At 41.6% G+C, this 17,286-nt stretch overlaps 1 protein-coding gene across 1 annotated transcript in view; it reads right to left on the reverse strand.

The window, feature by feature from the left end:
* Positions 1-17,286, reverse strand: part of SLC10A6 (solute carrier family 10 member 6) — a 29,408-nt gene that overhangs the window by 7,194 nt on the left and 4,928 nt on the right. The window contains exons 2-3 of the mRNA XM_008058365.2: positions 2,609-2,727; positions 1,996-2,084 (exon numbers count right to left, since the gene is read on the reverse strand). Coding sequence (XP_008056556.1) covers positions 1,996-2,084; positions 2,609-2,727 — 208 coding nt within the window. The remainder of the gene's footprint in view (positions 1-1,995; positions 2,085-2,608; positions 2,728-17,286) is intronic.

Below are 17,286 nucleotides of genomic sequence, written 5' to 3' on the forward strand. Positions count from 1 at the left end.
ACTGCACTCCAGCCTGGGCGACAGAGTGAGACTCCAATTCAAAAAAAGAAAGTGATGGGGTTTGCCATAAATCTAAGAATTGTTATTATCAAAATCTTTTCCCTTCAAGTAGAGGATTTGGCCGGAAGGACTGGGTAATAGAGTTTTTCATGGATAGGACAAAATGAATTAAGTGGAGTCTGACAGTAAACATCCAACACCTCTAAGGGCCCTGGCTCATAACCTATCATCTGGGGTCTGCCCTGTCAGACCATTCACCTCCCCTCCCCCGTCCCTTCAACCATCAATGGCTGCCTGCTGCTTTGATCGCTGTCCTTCCCCCATCCTCCCCCCCAAATAAAATGTACCCATTCTTCATGAGACTATCTGAGCTGGTATTCAGGATCACAAGATACCAAGAGACCTTTATCCTCTCCCAAGTAGAAGACTGTCTCTTACTTTGTTGTTTAATAACAACAGAAACAAACAAAAATCAACAACAAGAAAATTCCAATAGTCTGAGTTTTAGACCAAATTGAAAGGAAGCATGGCTTAAGATATTTTAGAAAAATCAGCATCTTGGCAAGCTCCCATTCATACCATGTAGACAAGCAAACTGGTGCACCTAGTTACAGTATCAACCTCAATGTGAAAGGATTCAGGGTAAAGAAAAGTGCTCATGGAGAATGAAAGAAAGCAATAAATCAAACAAAATGACCTGGTGAGCCACAGATGTGCTCTAGGGTCATTTTTACTGTTCAAATACAGGGACAGACCAGGCCTCTGACTAACAGTAATACGCTGAAACACTAGAAGGCCTCTGGATGCAAAATCCACTCCTCTCTACCAAAAGGAGATTTCAAAGTTTAAAATTCACCAAAAGCAAATGAGAAAAATTGGTTTATTCAGAAAGTCTGTCACCCCTAAAATTAAGAAAAAAGAGTGAAGATATACAAAAATAATGATTAAGTTAGCCTAGGTTTTTACTAAGGTGCTCTAGAATATTTATGCATATTATCAATTTTTTTTTTTTGCCACAAATTCTATGAAATAGCCAAAGAAAGAGCTTTTAAATCTAGTCTTTACAGGTAATAAAATTGGCATACAGAAAATGTGTCTAGTTTCTCCATTGATACTGATGGATTAATAGAAGATCTGGAAACATCAAAATCATGATTTGTGTTGTTGCTAAATGCCCATTTAAAAGAAGTAATCAGGCCAGGCTTGGTGTTTGAGCCTGTAATCCCAGGGCTTTGGGAGGCCAAGATAAGTGGATTGTCTGAGCCCGCGGGTTCAAGACCCACCTGGGCAACTTGGCGAGACCTCGTCTCTGCAAAAAAATCAAAAATTAGCTGGGCATGGTAGCGCGTGCCTGTAGTTCCAGCTACTTGGAAAACTGAGGCGGAAGGATCAACAGAGCCCAGCAGGTCGAGGCTGCAGTGGCCGCTCCTGGAGCAGCCACTGCACTCCAGTCTGGGTGACAGAGTGAGACACCAACTCAAAAAAAAAAAGAAAACAAAACAAAATAACCAGATAATGCCACATTGGAAGTGTTCTCCTATTGAAATAATAATAATAAATGTGGGGAAAAAATGATATATATATTCCATGAGTACAGTTGAAAAGGAGAGTGAAAACCAAGTGTACACTGTCAATGTTAAGGTCATCTACATGCAATCCAAATGCGCCACACTAAGCCATCCTTCTGTCTCTCTGTACCCAGCTGATCTGTCTGTTTGGCAACCTTCCACTCTTGCTCTCCATCTCACTGGTTTTAGTTTTTCTGTCACTGTTTTTGAGGGTATGGGCCTCAGTGTACAGGCTTATGGGAGTGATGGAGTAAAGCTTAGAGGGGTGGAGGAAATATGAGACCTGGATCCCAAACCATGGAATGTGTCTGGGAAAACAGCTGGAGTTGGGGCTGTATTGGATGGGTTCGTGTATTCCAGCTATTGCCTACTTCCATTGCTCAGGTCTCTGAGTCAGAGGATGTGCTAACAGTGACATGGAGCTCACCTTGAGAATGACTTTGGATTGTTTTGGCCACCGATAATTCACATAGACTCCAAAGGCCACAGGAACGGTCAGGCACACAAGGGTAATTCCTATTGAAAAGAGCAATCCATCAAATGATCTCCCCTCTCATCAGCACTGCACAATCTTTCCTGACAATTTTTTTTTCCTGAGTTGGGGTCTCACTCTGTTGCCCAAGCTGGAGTGTAGTGGCATGATCATGGCTACCACAGCCTCAACCTGCTGGGCTCAGAAGATCCTACCACCTCAGCCCTCCAAGTAGCTGAGACTTCAGACACGCACCGCCACGCCCGACTAATTGTTTTTTATTTTATTGTAGAGATGAGGTCTCGCCATGTTGCCATAGCTCGTTTCAAACTCCTGAGCTCAGGCAATCCTCTTGCCTCAGCTTCCCAAAGTGCATTACAGGTGTGAGCTACCACACCCAATCTTTCAACAATTTGTAGTTCAATTAGACAATAGCTTTAATTAAATCTGCATTTGTTTCTGCATCCACTATCCCTGCCCACAAACACACAAAAATCTTTGACAATGGCTATTATGAGTATCATCACCATTACTGTTCATACTCCGTTTCCACAAGCCCAGTACAGACCTATGTTCTGATATGGTATGGTGATGTTCTGTTCAAGATTCCAGGACCGGGTGTAGAGATAAAGGCAGAGTGGCATCATCCCCAGGGCAGCCACTGTGGAGCAGGCTGTCATACTGATGCTGAAAGTAAAATTAATACAATGCTTAGGAGGCAGAGTTGGAAATTAAAATTTTAACCTAAACCAAAAGCAACTCCTGGGACACAATTTCTTAGAGATTGCATGGAGTAAGATCTTTGGCGCTCACTTCTCTCCTTATCATTCAACAAATGATGGCTATATTTGTGGTCTAGGAAAAGATTCCCAGGGGTCCATGTCTCCCATCAAATAACTCACATTGATTGGAGCATCTAATTGCCCTTAACAGTCAGCTAAGTGCTTTAGGATTCTTTTTTGTTGAGATATAATTCACAGACGATAAAATTCACCATTTTAAATTGTACAACTCAGCAGTTTTTAGTATAATCACAAGATTGGATAACAACAGTGCGATTTCCAGAATAATTTAATCACCCCAACAAGAAACATACACATTAGCAGTCACTCCACATTCCCTCTTCCCCCCAGCCCTTGACAACCACAACTCTACTCTCCATCTTTATATGATTACCCATTCTGGACATCTCATATGAATAGAATCACAATATGTGGCTTTTTTGCCATGTATAGCTTCTTTCACTTACCATGTTTTTCAAGGTTCATCCATATTTTAGCATATCTTAGAACTTCATTTATGTCCTTATTCTAGTACTCTAGCGTGTTACATTGACTTTTTTGTGTATTGAACCAACCTTGCATTTTGGGATAAATCCCACTTGGTTATTGTGTATAATCCCTTCTTATGTTGCTAGATTCAGTTTGGCAGTATTTTGTTGAGGACTTTTGCATATATATTCAAAGGGATGTGTCTGTAGTTTCCTTTTTTATGATGTCTTTGTCTAATTTTGGTACCAAGGGGATTGGAATAAAGCAAGCTAAAATGCCACAAAGCTAACAAAGTACCTGCCTAGTGTGAAGTGTTATTAAATATGTCAGAGCCAGGTAATCCCAGAAAGCCTGTAATCCCAGCACTTTGGGGGGCAAAGGTGAGAGGATTGCCTGAGCCCAGAAGATCAGTCTGGACAACATGGTGAGACTTCGTCTCTACAATAAATTTAAAAAATTAGCTGTGCGTGGTGGTGTGCTTGTAGTCCCAGCTACTTGTAAGGATAAGGCAAAAGGACCAACTAGCCCAGCAAGTCGAGGCTGCAGTAGCTATGATTGTGCCACTGCACTCCAGCCTGAACAACAGAGTGAGAGTTCGACTTGTTGTCAGAAAGAAGTCACCCAAATACCATATGCCGTAAGAATCCCATTGGGCAGAGCAATAGGCCTATAGTCACAGACCCTCAGACAGTACAAGCTGGATGAATCAAGGAAGACACAGAACCATAGAGAAAGAGGATTGATGTGAGATACTGGACTAAACTAAAAATTCTCTCCCAATTCTGATATTTTGTGATCCTATGAACAGAAAACGGAAGTGATGTACAGTGATGAGTTAGGGTAAAAAGTAAGATTTCTAGGCTTCAAAATAATGATGTGATGGACAAAAGTATTGAGCCACTTGGCATCAATTTGAGGGGATATGTTCAAATTAAAAGTGATTGTGGACATCCAGTGTTTGTTGAACAACCTGGAATGATTTCTCTTTTTCTTCTCCTTTTTGCCTGCCTCCCACCACCACTCACAAATCTGGAATGACTTCTAACAGACAATTAGTCTGTTTACCTGTGTCATTATTGTTCTCAAGTAAAAAGGCACTCACTGCTAGAAGTACAAACCTGTGAAGTGAAATGTGGGCTTGCAAGCTGGATGAACCAAATCAAAATAGTCCAGTCAACAGCCATATAACATATTTTTACCAAGAAAATACGTGAAAATATCAGAATGGAGTCTTGGGCTTTTTTTGAGCAAACCCAGAATGCTAACAGACAGTTTGTTTATCTTTGTCGTTGAGATTAACTGTCTCTAAGCAAAAGGAGCTAACACATTTTAAGAGACACAGATCTTAAGAATTTGCAAGTAACTAATGTATGCAGGCCAGGAGGGGGTCCTTTGATTTAGAGTTGTCAAAGACTATGTTTCTTGATCACTGCTATGGTCTGAAGGTGTCCCCCAGAATTCAAGTTTTGGAAATGTAATCCCCAATGCAACCATGCTGAGAGGTGAAACCATCAGGAGGTGTTTAGACCATGAGGTATCTGCCCTCATGAATGGATGAATGCCATTTAAAAAGGACTTGACCGAGGGAGTCCCTTCTTGACCTTCCACCTTCCACCAGGTAAGGACACAGCAAGAAGACCCTCCCAGATGACAGATGCCAGCACCTTGGTCTTGGACTTTCCAGCTTCCAGAACTGTGAGAGAATAATTTCTGCTCCCAATAAATTACCCAGTTTCAGGTATTCTTTAAGCAGAACAAAATGAACTAAGATAATTAAAGGTACTACATGAACTAAGCTATTGCTTCATACATGTGTAATATATCCTGTTTTTATTTTTTACAAATATATAATTTTTTAAATCTTTACATTTTTTAATTGGATAAAAGCAATTAGTTACATTAACAGCTAATATTGGCCAGGTGTGGTGGCTCACACTTATAATCCCAGCATTTTGGGAGGCCAAGGCCAGAGGATTGCTAACGCCCAGGAATTTGAGACCAGCCTGGGCAACATAGTGAGACCCAATCTCTACAAAACCTTTTAAATTAGTTGGGTATGATGCTTGGCATCATATATGTGTAAACACACAGGGAAAAGAGAGTAAGCTATGAACAAATGATTTAGTGACCAGCTGTGGGGGCTTGTGCCTGTAATCCCAGCACTCTGAGAGGCTGAGGAGAGATAATTGCTTGAACCCAGGAGTTTGAGACCCACCTTAAGCAACATAGCAAGACCTCGTCTCTACAAAAAAAAAATTTTTTAATTTAGCTGGGCATGGTGGCATGTGCCTGTAGTCTCAGCTACTTGGGAGGCTGAGGCTGAAGGATCGCCTGAGAGCAGGAGGTCAAGGCCGTGGTGAACCTTGATCAAACCACTGCACTCTACCCTGGGTGACAGACTGAGACCTCCAACTCAAAATAGACACAGAAAAAGATATAGATATCAATTACATATAATTAACTTAATGGCCAAATTGTGGGGGGAAAAAAGATAAATAGAAATGAGGCCTCATCTCTACAATAAATCAAAAAATCAGCCGAGCGTGGTAGCGCACGCCTGTAATTCCGGCTACGTGGAAGGCTGAGGCGGAAGGATCGCCGGAGCCCAGCAGGTCGAGGCTGCGGTGGCCGGGAGCGGCCACTGCACTCCAGTCTGGGTGACAGAGTGAGACTCCAACTCAAAAAAAAAAAAAGAAGCGAGATATCCATCAGACCCATAAAATATGTTCTTTCAATTGCTGAAAAAGATGGCACAACCTGTTTATGCACATACAAGCTATTTATAAACACTAAGCTCTGCCTGTGGTCATGGCACAAATGACCGAGAAACTGAAAACAGACTACCCTCCTGCTCCACAAGGCAGAGGAAGGAGACCCTTCTCATGCTGAGGTCTTCTACAGAGATAGCAAGGATACTCTAGCTTTATTGAGCCTACAAGTCATCCATCACTCTTCCTCGTAATACATACCACCGACGTCCCATGTAATTAGCCTTCCTATAAAACAGTATGTCTGGATTGGGTGCAATAGCTCATGCCTGTAATCCCAGTGCTTTGGGAGGCCGACGAGGGAGGATCACTTGAGGTCAGGAGTTTGAGATCAGCCCTGTCTTTATTAAAAAATAGCTGGGCACAGTGGTGTGCACCTGTACTGTAGTCCCCACTGAGGTGGGAGAATCACTTGAGCCCAGGAGTTTAAGGTTGCAGTGAGCTATGATTGCACCACTGTGCTCCAACCCAAGCAGTGAGGTTCTGGCTCAAAAAACAAAGCAAACAAACAAAAAAACCAGACCAAGCCAACAAACAAAAAATGATATTTCTATTAATGTTTATAATCTTGGCAAAGTAGCATCCATTTTACTTAAGTGATATTAAAAATAAAAGAGGGGATTCAAAAAAAAAAAACCCAGAATTATTTTTGGGAGAGGTGGGCTCCCTATAAGACAGGCTATCCCCACTGGATAAGTGTTTCTAAGAACCTGCTGGCATCAGTGAACCAGCTAGTGTTGTTGTGAGAGGCTGCAATTTGGCTTCAGTGAATTTTTTTTTTTGCGGGGGGGAGATTCTTTCAGCACATTTGCCCATTTCATGATGGGTGATTTACAAGCGAACCTGACCACACCACACTGAGTATTCAGCAGTTCTTGACCCAAAATGGCATGACCTCCATGCCCCACCCTCCCTATTCACCCGATTTCACCTCAAGAGTCTTTTTTATTTTCTTTCCCTGGATGAAAAAAGTCCTCAAAGAGAAATGTTTTGCCCATTTGTAGGAGGTGAAACAAAAAACGGCATAAGCACTAAAAGGCATCAATATGGATAAGTTCAAAAGCTGTTTTGAGCAGTGGAAAAAGCGTCTCGATAGGTATATTGCATCACAGAGAGAACCTTGAAGGTGACTGAAGTTTAAACATGTAGAAATAAATACACAATTTTTTATAGATAAATTCCGGGGTTTTCTGGGTCCTCCTAGTAGCTGGGCTCTCTCATTGGTGAACATGGCACCCCATGGAAAGAGTCTGGCCACACTTGCAAAATGAGCCATCCTGCTTCTGGGATTCTGGGTGTGTTGCCCTCGGGCACATTCTTATTAACACCACCTCATGAACTACACACACTGTGCACTGCACAATTGCTCATGCCCCTGTCCCTTCTGTGCCCAACCGTGAGCAGTGTAAGAGCCAGGCCTTGGTTTCCTCCCCATCTCTAGGACCTAGTGTCGTCTCCCACTGCAGCATGCTGGAAGAACTCGTTAAATCTTTATTGAATAAATGTATGAATCAAAGAATGAACCTGTGTACCAATATGCTGGCTCTTTGAAAATGTTCTCTGCCTTCCTCACATGTCAGGTATCTGCAGGTGAGTCTTGGTAAAATCTTAGTAAAATGGTCCTTTAATACTTTTTCAAATTTTTAAAAATTAGAGACCAAGCCTTGCTATATTGTCCAGGCTGCACTGAACTCCTGGGCTCAAGTGATCCTCCTTCCTTGGCCTCCCAAAGTGTTGGGATTATAGGCATAAATCACTGAGCCCATTCTAATACTTAATTAAAATGGCAGGCATGCCCCACAGCAATCCAGAAAACAGAGACTTTCTATAAAATCATGCTCTTCCAAGGACTAAAGTGAGGAAAATGTTATGGTACAAATATTTGGCTGATTGGTGCCTCTTTCAGAAAGCCAGACTTAGATAATTTACAAGTATTTGTCTGCACCTCTCCTGTTGTATTTTTTCTTTTAAGCAGTTCTTCTATTTCATGTTTGGGTGTTCAATGAATAGAATTTTTTTTTTAAAGGAACCATACAATATACCTATTCAGCAACTTGGTTGCTTTTTTTACCCCACTTAATCTATCACAGACGTCCTCTCAGGGCAGTACATTGAAACTCATTCTTTTAAAAACTGCAGAGCATGCCATCATCTAAATATGCCATAAGGGACAAAAAAAATATTGTCTATTGGGTACAACGTGTACACGTAGGGGTGGAAGATACTCTTAAAGCCCAGACCAAAAACTATTTGTATCCCCCAAAGCTATTTGGGCTTTTTAAAATATTTTTTAAAAAATAAATATGCCATAAGTTCTTCAGTCACTTTATTAACAATGGATAAGTTGCTTTTAGTCTTTTGCTAATGTAGATAATGCTCTAATAAACACTCTTGTATATATTTCACTTGAAATGATCCCTTTGTGTTTATAGAGTCCCCAGAGTGGAATCTCTATAAAAGTCAATATTTTTTACTTTAATAGATACTGCCAAATTACTTTCCAGATTGTGCTTTTTGAATTGCACAATCTTGCATACTCTGGATTCTCACGAGAGTATTGAGTAATGTCTCACCCTCACTTTGCTACACTCTTTACTTTCCACCAGGCTGTGCCTTCTTCACACCCAGTAGCCTCTTCTCTATCCTCACTCTAAACAGTCTTGTTTGCCTGACTTATTCTTCTCAAGTTCTAGTTCTCTTAGAGTGTGTGTGTCATCATGCATAATGCAAACGTTTTTGCCAAGCTTACTGTGTTTCTGTATCTCTGCTTCTGACTTTTGCCATAATTAACACTTCATGGAGTCGAAACAGCTTTTTTTAAGGGCTTCTGAGTGTCTTGTGAAAGATCACCCCCATTCTGAGGGCGTTCAAATACTGTCCCTACTTTTCACTTTTTTTACAGAATGATGTTTTGTATTTAGGTTTTTTCGCCACATTTAAAATTTGTATTTTATGTGGCATAAGGTATGAGACTAATCTACTTCCTTCTATCTTGAGAAACAAGTGTGTCAATACAGTGTACTAAATAAACCATTTGCCACTAAACAGAATTACCAACTTTATTCGATATTCAAAATATTTTAGGGAAACTCTATTCTAGCCCTTTGATAAATAACATTCTTTTTTCCCAAACAAATAAATACCAGACTGACTTTTTTTTTTTTTGAGACAGGGTTTCACTCTGTTGCCCAGGTTGGAGTGCAGTGGAGAGATCACGGGCTCACTGAAGCCTCGACCTCTTGGGCTCAAGACATCATTTTGCTTCAGCCTCCCAGTAGCTGGGACTACAGACATGCACCACCATGGCTCACTTATTTTTTTATTTTTTTATTTTTTGAGTCGGAGTATCATTATGTCACCCAGGCTAGAGTGCAATGCCATGATGACGGCTACTGCAGCCTCGACCTGCTGGGCTCAGGCGATCCTTCCACCTCAGCCTTCCAAGTAGCTGGAACTACAGATGTGTGCCACCACGCCTGGCTAATTTTTGATTTATTGTAGAGACAAGGTCTTGCCATGTTGCCCAGGCTCATCTCGAACCCTTGTGCTCAAGCAATCCTCCCATCTCAGCCTCCCAAAGTGCTAGGATTACAGGATGAGCCACCACACCCAGCCCAGACTGTCTTAATTACAGTATTTTTATAGGACAGGGTGAATAACCTCACATAAATTTTCCTTTTCAAACTTTTCTTAGCAGTTCTTGCAGGCATTTTATTCCATATGAAATCTTAAACTATTTTTTCCTATCAAGAATGTTTAAGGCTGCGGAGAAAAGGGAATGCTTTTACATTGGTGGGAATGTAAAAGCTAGCTCAATCTCTATGGAAAGCAGTGTAGCAATTCCTAAAATAACTAAAAACTGACCTTCCATACAATCTAGCAATCCCTCTTCTGGGAATATACCTGGAGGAACACAAATCGTTGTATAAAAAAGACACCTGCACATACGTTTATAGCTGTACTTTTCATAGTAGCAAAAACATGGAACCAATCCTACTGTCCATCAAAAGTGGACTGGATAAGGAAAATATGGTACATATACATGATGGAGTATTACACAGCCATAAAGAAGAAAACTATGGCCTTTGCAGCAACTTGGATTCAGTTGGAGACCATCATACTTAGTGACCTATCACAGAAACAGAGAACTGAATATCACACGTCCTCACTCATAAGTGGGCCCTGATCACCAGTCACATTTTACAAGGGAGGGATCGGCAGTCACTCGGCACTGCTGGGGGAGGGAGTGAAAGAAGGTGGCAGACACATGACAACACAAAGTGTACCTAGTCCAGTACCAAGCAGAATGAGGGCCAGCTAGAAGCCCAAACTTCACCTGCATGCAGCCTACTTATGTAGTTAATCCTCCTTGTACCTCACATCTCTATAATAAATTAATTAATTTTAAAAAGAAGAAGAAGACTGTTTTAGCAAAGGCTCTGCCTGGCTGGAGGGCAGCTTCAAGGAAGAAAAGCAGTTTGCTGTAGCTCTCAGATTTCTGTCTCCACAAAGAGGGTGTTCGGGAAGCATTTCCAAATTCTTAGCCTGTGATAGTACTATGTTCCTTGGCTCTTCTATTACCAAATCCTGAAAGGAATTCCATATTACATCACTTTAACCTTGAGCTTCTGGAAAACTTGTACAGAATTTCCCCACTGTATGGCTTTGGTTCAAACAGCAGAAAGGCAAAACTCACGGTTAGGGGCAGCAAAGTGTGCAATTGGCATGAGTTGGATTCTGTGCCCTTGGTTACCTGGGCGACTGCTTCCATCCTCTGTACCATTTGCAAGAGCCTGTGATGCTGATGAAAATGGTCAAGCCTGGCCATAGGTGATCCTGGTACTCTCCCAACCATTAGATATACCAACAAAAGTCTGGTGCGGTGACTCACACCTGTCATCCCGGCACTTGGGCGGCCAAGGCAAGAGGATTGTGTCTATGCCCAGGAGTTCGAGACCAGCCTAGGAAACTTGGTGAGACCTTGTCTCTACAAAAAATTAGCTGGGTGTGGTGGCACATACCTGTAGTTCCATCTGCTTGGAAGGCTGAGGCGGAAGGATCGCTTGAGCCCAGGTGGTCGAGGCTGTGGTGGCTGTGATTGTACCACTGCACCCCTGCCTGGGCGACAGAGTGAGATGCCGACTCAAAAAAAGAAAGAAAGAAAGAAAGAATACAGCAAAGCTGGAAATGCCCCCAGTGATTGTATGTAAGTGCAGTGGAAAATAGCACCTTTTATTTTCTGCCTGAAACTCCAGGATGACATAAAGAGAAGATGGGGCTAACTGGAGGTCTTGACTGTTCACATATAGGAGAATTGTTGGCAAAGCTTAACTGCAATAAAACAAGCTTTCACTTGCATTAAGAAGAATGGCATCATCATCTGCAGACTATTATAGAAAATAATGAGACAGATTTAGCAAGTCTGAATAAACAGGTAAAGCCTGAACCTTCCCAGGAAATGGGGAAATTATATGCATACACATCACATTAAAATGCAGCATCAATAACATTTTGCAATTAGGGTTTAAAATACCCAAATGTTGGCCAGGCGTGGTGGTTCATGCCTATAATCCCAGCACTTTGAGAGGTTGAGGTGGGAGGATCACATGAGGCCAGGAGTTTAAGACCAACCTGGGCAACACAGTGAGAAACTTGTTTCTACAAAAAAATATTTTTAATTAGCCGACTATGGTGGCACACACCAACCACTACACTAGAGCCTGGGTGACAAAGTGAGACCCTATCTCTACAAAAAAAAAATTATTTAAAAAAACCAAATTTTTAAATTTCAAATGGATAAAATCAGGAACTCTGACTCTCAAAGATATGAAAGTACACAGTTGCTTCCCACTGAAAAAAATACAAAATTATCTGACTAGCCACATAAGCATGGAGTGTGCTATAAGGTCATGTCAATAATCTTGACCCTAAATAAAGTTCAAGGCCTGGTTTTCCATCCCTAGGTATAAATGGTATCCTCCTCTGTTGTCTCTCAATAATAACAAGTATTTATTGAGCACTATGTGCTAGGTGTTGTGCCCCGTGCTTTTATGTCTTCTCTTTTCATCTACACAGTAACTCTTTCCATAGGCATTATTTCCATTTTACAGATGAAACTCAGGTGCAGTCACAGAAGCTTACATAAAGTCACACGGACTTAATCTCAGTTGTCTCCAAAGCCTTAAATATAGAGGCCTTTTATTTCTCCACCACAACATAACAAGACAGAACTGACGAATCTGAAGTCTTATTTCCAGAGGCTCGGTTGATGGACAAAGAATGCCTTTAAAGGTCAAAGGTCAAAGTTGGCCACCAAACTCTACAGGCTCCACCAACACCAGTGGTCAGAATCCAGCAGTAGAGGACACAAATACATCCTTAGGCAAGAATGGACCGCATATATACCAAAAGTCATAAACTAAAGCCAGTGGGGTCAGTCCTGAGTTGCACTAATAAATGGACTGCGTTTCAGGAGACACTTTTGTAATACACACAGGCAACCAGAAACTCATTCAGTCATTCACTCGCAGTTATCAAATGCCTACCACTAGCAGGCTGGCACTGAGCACGCAAAAATGAACAAGCCCTCCAGGAAGTTACAGACCTAATAGCTGATGCAGACGCGTAACCCAGCTGTTGCAATGCCTTCCAATAGATAAGAAAGAGTTACATACTTGGCATTATGGGGACTGCAAGAAGAGACAGCTCTGTAGGAAAGTTTCAGGGGAAACATTAAAAAATGGATGCCAGCATGGTGTCTCATGCCTGTAATCCTAACACTTTGGGAGATGGAAACAAGAGGATTGTCTGCGCACAGGGGTTGGAGACCAACCTGGACAATTTGGCAAGACCTCATCTCTACAATAAATCAAAAACTTAGCCAGGTGCAGTGGCTCACGCCTGTAATCCCAACAACCCTTTGGGAGGTGGAGGTGAGAGGATTGCCTGAGTCCATGAGTTCGAGGCCAGCCTGGGCAATATGGCAAGACCTCGTCGCTACACTAAATCAAAAAATTAGCTGGACGTGGTGGCATGCACCTGAAGTTCCAGCTACATGAAGCCTGAAGTGGAAGGACTGCCTGAACCCAGCAGGCCAAGATTACAGTGACCATGAGCATGCCACTGCACTCCAGCCTGAGCGACAAAGTAAGACTCCAACCCCCACCCCCCCAGAAAAACCTTAGCCAGATGTGGTGGTGTGCACCTGTGGTTCCAGCTACTCAAAAGGCTGAGACAGAAGGATCACTTGAGTCCAGAAGATCAAGGTTGTGGTAGCCGTGAGTATGCCACTGCACTCCAGTGTGGGTGACAATGTGAGACTCTGACTAAATGATTAAATAAAACAAAAACTGGGCAGGGGAAGGAGGACACCTAGACCTCATAATTTGGTTTTCTTTTCCTATAGTCATCAGTACGTAACCTCAGATCCACTCCTGAGTATATTATATACTCAAGAGCACTGAAAGCAGAGACTCAGCTATTTGTACACCCACATTCATAGCAGCATTAATCACAATAGTCAAAAGGTAGAAGCAACCCAGCTGTCCACTGGATGAATAATAAAATATGCCATACACGTACAATGGCATATTGTTCAACTTAAAAAGAAAGGAAATTCTGGCACATGCTACAACATGGATAGACTTTGAAGACAATAGGCTAACCAAAAACAGCCAACCACAAAAGGACAAATATTTTATGATTTCACTTATATGAGATAGCTGGAGTAGTCAGATTCATAAAGACAGAAAGCAGAACAGTGGCTGCCAGGTCCTTGGGGGAAAAGGCAGTTAGTGTTAAATAAAAACAGAGTTTCAGTCTGGGAAGATGAAAAAATGCAGGAGATGGATGGTGGTGATGGTTGTACAAAAATGTCAATGTACTTACCGCCCTTAACTATGCACTCAAACATGGTTAAAATGACTGACCGATGAAAGAAATTAAAGACACAAACAAATGGGAATACATCCCATGCTCATAGATTGGAAGAATTACTATTGTTAAAATGACCACATTACCCAAAACAATATACAGATTCAATGCAATCCCTAAAGAACATTAATGACAATCTTCACAGAAATAGAAAAAAAAAATCCTTAAATTTGTATAGAACCAAAAAAGACCCACATAACCAAAGCAATTCTGAGCAAAAAGAACAAAGCTGGAGGCATCATACTACCTTCAAAATAGATTATACTAGTAACCAAAACAGCATGATTTGATATAAAAACAGACACACAGACCAACAGAACAGAATAGAGGACCCAGAAATAAATCCACATATTTACAGTCAACTGATTTGCAACAAAGGCAATGAGAATATACACCAGGGAAAAGACACCCTCTTCAATAAAGGGTACTGGGAAAACTGGATATCCATATGCAGAAGAATGAAACCAGATCCATCTATCGCACTCTGTACAAAAACCAACTCAAAATGCATTGAAGACTTAAACATAAGACCCTGAACTATAAAACTATTAAGAGAAAACATAGGGGAACAACTCCAGGACATTGGTCCAAGCAAAGATTTTTATGGCTAAGACTTCAAAAGCACAGGCAATAAGGAACTAATATTCAGAATATACAAGGATATTAGTCAAGGGATTAATATTCAGAATATACTCAACTCAGCACAAAAACAAATAATCCCATTAAAAAGTCAGCAAAGGATCTGAATAGATATTTTCAAAAGAAGACATACAAACAGCCAACAGTATATGAAAAAATGCTCAACATCACTAATTATCAGGGAAATACAAATCAAAACCACCCTGTTAGAATGGCTATTACAAAAAATAAATAAATAAATCATAACAGATGTTGGTGAGGATGCAGATAAAAGGGCACTCATACCCTGTTTGTGGGAATGTAAACTAATACACAGTTATTATGAAAACAGTATGGAGATTTCTCAGAAAACTAAAAATAAAACTACCATACAGTCCAGCAATCCCCATTACTGGGTATTTACCCAAAGGAAAGAAAATCAGTATATCAAAGGAATACCCACCCGCACCCCCATGTTTATTGCAGCACTATTCACAATAGCAAAGGTATGGATCAACCTAAGTGTTCATCAAAGGATAAATAGATAAAGAACAAGTAGTATATATACACAATGAAATGCTGTTCAGCCATTAAAAAAAAGATAAAACTCTTCCATTTTCAGCAGCATGGATGGAACTAGAGGTCATTATATTAAATGAAATAAGCCAGGCACAGTAAGACAAATATTACGTGTTCTCACTGATATGTGGGAGCTAAAAAGTTAATTTCATGAAGATGGAGAGTAAAATGATAACTACCAGAGGATGGGAAGAGTGTGGGCAATGGGAGAATGGAGATGAAGAGAGGCTGGTTCATGGGTTAGAGTCATATAGAAAAAAATCAGTTTTTTTGTTTTTTTGTTTGTTTGTTTGTTTTGATTCAAAGTCTCACTCTGTTGCCCAGGCTGGAGTGCTGTGGCATGCTGCTCATGGCCACTGCATCCTTGACATGCTGGGCTCAGGTGATCCTTTTGCTTCAGCCATTCCAGTACCTGGAACCACAGGCATGTGTCACCACGCCCGGTTAATTTTTTGACTTAGTATAGAGACAAGGTCTTGCCATGTTGCCCAGGCTGGTCTCGAACCCGTGGGCTCAGGCAATCCTCTCACCTCTGCCTCCCAAAGTGCTGGGATTATAGCCATGAGCCACCGCACCTGGCAAAAAAATCAGTTATGATACTGTTCAATAGCAGAGTAGGGTAACTACAGTCAACAACAATGTATGTATATTTCAAAATAGCTAGAAGAGATTTGAAATGTTCCCATACACAGAAATGACAAATGCTTGAGGTGATGTATGTCCTAAACACCCTGACTTGATCATTACACACTCTATGCATATAACAAAAAATCACATGTACCAGCCGGGCTCAGTGGCTCAGCCTGTAATCCCGCGCCTTTGGGAGGCTGAGGTGAGTGGATTGCCTGTGCCCGCGGGTTCGAGACCCGCCTGGGCAGCGAGACCTCATCTCTACAATAAATCAAAAAATTTAGCCGGGTGTGGTAGCGCATGCCTATAATTCCAGCTACTCGGAAGGCTGAGGCGGAAGGATCGCCGGAGCCCAGCAGGTTGAGGCTGTGGTAGCCGGAAGCGGCCACTGCACTCCAGTCTGGGCGACAAAGTGAGACTCCAACTCAAAAAAAAAAAAAAAAAAAAATCACATGTACCTCATAAATATTATTATGTATCCACAAAAAAAGAAAAATCCTTTAGAAAATGGTTAAAATGGTGACTTTCATATTATGTTTGCTTTACAACAATATAAAAAAGACCTCAGAGAGTCCTTTACAAATAAGGAAACTGAAGCCCAAAGAGGTAAATTAAATTGCTCAGAGACTTCCAGCTCCTTGAGCAGAAGACTGAAACACAGACCCCTGGACAACAGTGGATCCAATTGCCTACCTCATATAATAATAATTTATACGGGTTCGAGACCCGCCTGGGCAACTTGACGAGACCTCATCTCTACAATAAATAAAAAAAAAAAAATTAGCCGGGCATGGTAGCGCGTGCCTGTAGTTCCAGCTACTTGGAAGGCTGAGGTGGAAGGATTGCCAGAGCCCAGCAGGTCGAGGCTGCGGTGGCCAGGAGCAGTCACTGCACTCCAGTCTGGGTGACAGAGTGAGACTCCAATTCAAAATAATAATAATAATAATAATTTATATAGAATTTTCTACCAAGTTAGATTCTATGCACTTAATGTATATTAATTCATTCCATCATACCAACATCTCATGAGGTATTACATTTCTCAGTTTTTTGTTTTGGGGATTTTTTTTTCAGTTGGAGTCTCACTCTGTTGCCCAGACTGGAGTGTGGTGGCATGCTCCTGGCCACCACAGTCTCGACATGCGATGGGCTCCGATGATCCTTTCACCTCAGCCTTCCAAGTAGCTGGAACTACAGGTGTGTGCTACCATACCCAGCTAATTTTTTATTTATTGTGGAGATGAGGTCTCGCCAAGTTGCCCAGGTGGGTCTCGAACCTGCAGGCTCAGGCAATCCACTCACCTTGGCCTCCCAAAGTGCTGGATTTCAGGCTGAGCCACCAAGCCTGGCCCACTTCTTGGATTTAAAAGATGAGGAAATGGCCGGGCTCGGTGGCTCAGCCTGTAATCCCAGCACTTTGGGAGGCCGAGGTGAGTGGATTGCCTGAG

This window comes from Carlito syrichta, unplaced genomic scaffold, assembly GCF_000164805.1.
Source record: "Carlito syrichta isolate Samal-C Ts95f unplaced genomic scaffold, Tarsius_syrichta-2.0.1 Scaffold303314, whole genome shotgun sequence".
NCBI classification, from domain to species: Eukaryota; Metazoa; Chordata; class Mammalia; order Primates; family Tarsiidae; genus Carlito; species Carlito syrichta.